Source organism: Oenanthe melanoleuca, unplaced genomic scaffold (assembly GCF_029582105.1).
Source record: "Oenanthe melanoleuca isolate GR-GAL-2019-014 unplaced genomic scaffold, OMel1.0 S107, whole genome shotgun sequence".
Taxonomy (NCBI): Eukaryota; Metazoa; Chordata; class Aves; order Passeriformes; family Muscicapidae; genus Oenanthe; species Oenanthe melanoleuca.
The window spans coordinates 23,833-29,544 of NW_026612756.1; the positions used below are offsets into that span (position 1 = coordinate 23,833).

The window sequence follows — 5,712 nt, forward strand, 5'->3', positions numbered from 1 at the left end:
GCTAACACAGATGGACACAAAGGACAGACCAAGGACACAGATTACACAAGAGACACCAGTTATTTACCCAGAGCTGGAAGGAACTGGAGCAGCCATCAAGTGCAGCATCTCAGAGCCAGAGCTGGAATGAAGAACGTGCCACAGAGCTGGAGGCTCAGCGAGCTGGACTGGGAAACATCTGCAAGTGAAACAAGCAGAAGGAACAGAAATCATCTGGGCCCTGAGATATCCTGGGCTGTATCCCTTGAGATGGGGAGAGAAAGGGGAAAAAGTAAAGGAGTTCAGGGAGAAGGAAGGAGGGGCAGGGGGGAGAGGAGGGGAGGTTTTGGGAGGCACAAGGGGGGAAAGAAGAGGAATACGCAGAGAAGGAAGGAGGGCTAGAGCGGGGGAGAGGGGTAGAAGCCAAAGCCCCACAGCTCACCTGGGAGCCCGAACAAGCAGCTCCTCCTCTCACCCTACTCGGCGTCAGCAAACGGTGGCCGGGTGGTTTCCAGGCATTAAATCACCTCGGCCCCAGCCCCGGGCCCGCCCCGCTTCATCCCGGTTCCTCCCGGGCTCTGCCTTCTGGGACTGCCCGGTCCCGCCCCTGTCCTGCCCCGTTCATGGGCACGCGGGACGTCCCGGTCACAAACTGCAGCAGCCGGATCCGCTTCTCAGCGTCCATCAGCAGCACAGCCTGGGGGCAGAGACACCCTCAGCACTGCAGGAGCCCCTCTGTGCCAGCAGCCTCAGGGCACTATGGGCTGCCTCTGCTCCATCTGAGCAGGAGCTGCACCTGCCCTCACCTGAGCCAGGAGGGAGCAGCTCCGGCCCCAGCACAACCACCCACCCTGAGCAGTTCTCATACAGAAAAATGATTGCAAAAAAGGGCAGGGACTTTCACCTACAGGACCAGCGAGGGCTGGTGCCCAGTCTTACCTTCCAGAACCACCGGATAACAGGGTGGTTTGGGCAGTAACCATTTTTGTAGATGGTGTGTTGTCTCCAGCCGCTGACATCCACGCCACCAAGGCCACACATCAGTAACTGCAGGCAAGCAGAAGGGTGGGATGTGTCCCTGACCTCACAGGGTACAAGGTGCCACTGCCCCTCAGGGCTCTGACCTTCAGGCACTTATGCACACCCAGGGGAGAGTCCGAGCATCCCCAGAGTATCCCAGCTGCTGCAGAAGGGCTGCACACTGCCACAGTGTGACACAACTTCCACGTCTTTGGCTCAGATGGGACTGGCAGAGGGTGGCACTGATCCACTAGGCTGCTTCCAGGCTTTCAGAGGCACACCCCCCACCACCCTCCTGAGTGCAGCTCTTCTCATGTCATGAACAGATTTATTAATTAGGAAGAAACATCTGATTTCCAGCCGTGTCCGCACGTTCCCCCAGGGAGAGAGACAGATGACTGAAAAGCCCAGAACATGGCACATCTGTCAGAGAGCTGCCAGCTTGGGGCACCAAATTGACTCACCTCCAGCTCATTTTCATCAAAAATTTTAATCGGGTCGATAGGAAGCAGTTCTGTGAATCCCTAAAAAGAAGAGCAAAGTTAAAACTCTCATCCCACATAAATCCTAATTAAAAAAATCAATGACCAAATTACTTCAAGCTCAAATAATTAAACTTGAACGAGAATGACCTTATTCCCATAAGGGAAAGATGATATATTCTCACACAAGATAAAACTGTCAAATCACAAAACATCATGTATTCTATTTGCATTCCCTGCCAAGCTCCCCACTCCCTTTACACAGACACCAGTGGGTAAGAAATCTGTGTTAAAAACAATCCCTGGTTTTGGGAAAGAAAGGAGCTAAAGAGCCTCGCCTCCAGAAAGGCATTCATTTCTTTCTGCACTCTGTTGACAAATCGCCACTGGATGACCAGGCTGCAGAAAGAAACAAAACCCCACCAGAAAAACAAACTCATTAGCAGGTCTCAGCCAAGGGCTCAAAGGTTTCAGCAACCCCAAATGCTTTCAAGTTTGTCATTTACAACTTCAGCAAGTTCAGGTAACTAAGCAGCTTCCACCAGCTACTCCAATTTATTGGCTGGTGACTGATGGAATTTTGAAGAGACAAACCAAAAAGCCCAGTGACTTTGACCAAATCACAGTGGGAATTTTTTCACTCCTGTAGGTACCTACGTGAGCAGACATTTTATTCTTCCAGAGCAATGAGCAATTAAAAATTCCCAGCAAAGTCTGCAAGCTCTGAGGAGAGCTGTCAGGACACAGCACCTCGCCTATAAAGAAAGAAATAAACTGCAGCATCAAAGGGACACCTTGCTTTCAGCACCAGCCACCCGCAGCACAAACACCTCACAGGTGCAGGCATCAAAAGTCAATTCCAGGCATGGAATTGCTCCAGGTCCAGGCACTGGAAATGAATTCCCAGTTTGCATGAATGTAGCAATTGTAACCATCTTTCACTTTGGAAAAGGCCCTGATTTAAAATGCCAGCAGGTATTAATGAATTCAGCATTTTACATCCTGGTAGGTAGAAGAACTGAGAAATCTGAAAATGAAACCTAATTCCAGATCTGGCCAGTTTTGGTAGGATTGCTGGCACTGGACTCCTGGCTCTGGTCTGTGACTGGCAGAGGAGGACACTGGGATGAGGGCCAGGCTGGAGAGCACCTTCTGGCTCATCTCGGCTTGAGCCAGGTGTTGGAGAAGGACGTTTCCATGGGGGGAATTTCAGGAGATCAAAGCACGTCATTTAATTTACTCCTTGTTCTTGTACCTGACGGGATATAACCAATGTTAACAGTAAGGTTTTTCCCCAATGATCCCTGATGCTCTTGTGCAGTACAAGCTCCAGGGATTGCAGCAGGGCCAATTCTAACCCAGCTGCTCTTTCTTCCCCCCAGGCACATTCCATCACGGTACTTACTCAATGTATTCCCGCTTGTTTTCATTTGTTACCATGATTTCGGACCCGTTGGGCTTCAGGTCCACTTGATATGTCTGCCTTTCAAAAGACCAAAGGCTGTTATTTGAGGACATCTTTCTCCCAGAACCCACTCTCCCTGAGCAGTGTTTCACAAGCAGGATCAGGCAATCATGAGCAATTGATTTACACTTTTGAACAAACCTGCGCTGACAGAAGGGAAAACTGGCAGAGAGGGGCTGGCTATTTACTGATCATTTTATTACAATTATTATTTATAATAATGAAATTATATATTTATATAAAATAGAACCACAAAATAGGTACTTTATATACACAAAATTATAATAGCTATTATTTGTAATACAAGAAGATAAATCACATACTGGAACTGCCCAAAGCCAACCAGTGGGTTACAAAACCTCTCTATTCTGTGGCTCCTAGTTCTCCATGAAATCCATAACCTTCGGGTGCTTCAGGAAAAAGGCAGCACTGGAAAGTAGATCAGAATATTTTTGACAGGACACTGAATGCATGGTTTGAAATGCTGAAGTCAGTTTTTATAAAAGGCCCTACAGTCCCCAGCTCCAGTTCTATCTGGAGCCAGGATCTAGGGCTCAGAAGTAAACAAAGGGAAAATGCAAAAAAAGGTCATAAAAACCTCTAAGCAAACTAATTTAATTTAATGTCTACAACACTTTCATTTGTCATGGAGAAAGAGCCCCATAGGCTGTGACCCTTTTCAACCTGGCAGCTTCCCCCTGGCGCACCAGCTGTGACAGGCACTACAGAGAGGACCTGGTGTCCTTCTGCTGCTCTCTCCTGACAGCACCTTCAGCTTCAGGAACCAGAGAGTCCCTGAGCATGTCCCAGCTGGACTGTGGGACACCTTCATCCCTCCTTCACTGCAAGTATTTCACTCAGCTGCATGTCCAGCTTGTCCCAGAGGTGCCACAGCTCCCTGACAGGAGCTGGCAGCCCCGCTCCCAGCTGGGAACACAGCCAGCTGAGCTCGTTGCTGCTTTCACCACCACCAGACTGTCAGCACTGAGCTACTTGTTGGCAACCACCAGTCCTAAGATGCAAGTAACCTTTACGTACCTGCCCAAAGTTTTCCTCATCTATGCAAAACGTGAGATCCAGCTCGGTGGGGTCATTTTCCAGGATCCACTTCAGAGAGTTGTAGTATTCACTATCCTAGGGCAGATCACAGTTAGGCAGTTTGAAAATGGGCAATTAGTGCAGAGCTGTGGAAAGCCAGGGGCCTGTGAGCACTGGCACAGGTTCAATGGGCTCTTACCACTGACTCCATGTCCTTCAGGGTTATGGGCTTCCCCAGCATCATCTTGTAGAAAGGTCTGATGAAGAAGCCTGGGAGAGAGAGGACAGATTACCTGCCCTGCCCTGCACCTGCACATTCCAGAAAGGTGGAATGCTTGAGGGCACCACCCCTGGCATTTCCTGTTACCTCCTGACTGTAACAGTCCTGCAGCTGCAACGGCATCAGAGCAGCTCAGCTTTATTTTATTATGGCACAGAAAGTCCAATTTTTCAGTTTCAACAATTATCCACTACCTGCCATACTCCACTGACCACCCTAACATTAATGGCAGAGAGAGACAAAAGCTGGGGAATTAAGCCCAGGGTACTCTATCCCATTTAAAATCACTACTTCCCTCTCCAAGGAGTTGCCTAAAAATCAGGCTAGTGACCTTCCTCTGCTCAGGACTCTGATTTAATGAGAAGGTGAAGGGGGCAGAACTGTCCTGTTTTGGTGCAAGAGAACCACCCAGCAAGGAGCAGTGGAGATGCTGGCAGTGGCACAGCACAGCCCACTTCTTTCCATCTACAGCTCTGAGGAGCACCAGGAGGATGACAGGAAAGCTTCTACAGGACCATGCTGGGACTGCCCTTCCCTGCCTCCAGACAGCTGCTCCTCCCAGGATCCTGAACACGGGATCACAAGAAAACAACGGGGTTGCAACCAGAAGACAACGCTCCAGACCCACCCCGGTGCCACCTGCAATGGCAAGGTGCTGGTCACCCTGAGCTGCCACCCTCTGCTGCTACGGACACTCCTCTGGGTCAGGACTAGGCAGCAGCAGTCAGACTGCATTTTCCTTGTTCCTACAACTGGAAAAGCCCTCTAAGTTTGAGCATCCCAAGCTGCTTTAAGGGGGACTGGGATCTGAAAGGTGTCCTTCAGCAAATGTTACCTGGAGAAAATTCTGAAGGACTGCGAGCACATTGCAAGACATTTGATCTATTAGTTAATTTAACGGTAAAATACTACTTTATTCCCCTTCACACATTAAAGTGATTTATCCCTTGTGGAAAAGTTGAGGAGGGCTGCCAGCCTGAGACCCCAGAGCTGCTGCCAAGGTGGGGCACCCAGCACAGCCCTTTGCCTTTCCAACCCCTCCACTGGAATCCCCTTCTACAGACTTCTTGGTCACCTTGACACCAGCAGCCACAAATCACAGCGCCAGTTTTGTGTGAAATCACAGGTAACACAGCTGGAAATGACTGACAGTGGGTCAGCTCTTGGCCCTCTCTACCTCAGGAGTGTGCAGCGACACCAACAAATCTCCGTCTGAGTTTCTTCTCAGAGTCTTACAGGGACTTCACGTCAAAAATGCTGTTCCAGGGCTACAAGGGTCTGGCATGAACCACTCCACCTGGAACTGCAGCTCAGGATTCTCTGCCTGATCCCAAGTGCACATGGATAACAAGTTCATTCTTTTTGAAGAGTATTTTCAAAAGTCTCAACACCTTCAAAAGTTTCAGAACTTTGAGTCTTCCCACCACTACAGTTCTCTGCCAGAAACC

At 49.5% G+C, this 5,712-nt stretch overlaps 1 protein-coding gene across 1 annotated transcript; it reads right to left on the reverse strand.

Moving 5' to 3' along the window:
- Positions 1 to 514: 514 nt before the first annotated feature.
- Positions 515 to 4,258, reverse strand: LOC130266621 (E3 ubiquitin-protein ligase NEDD4-like; the record flags this gene model as incomplete). Its single annotated transcript, XM_056515892.1, has 7 exons — positions 515 to 676; positions 919 to 1,026; positions 1,464 to 1,523; positions 1,820 to 1,880; positions 2,887 to 2,960; positions 3,985 to 4,080; positions 4,184 to 4,258. Coding segments are annotated over 7 exons (615 nt in total), but the record flags the coding sequence as incomplete, so codon positions are not given.
- Positions 4,259 to 5,712: the final 1,454 nt, after the last annotated feature.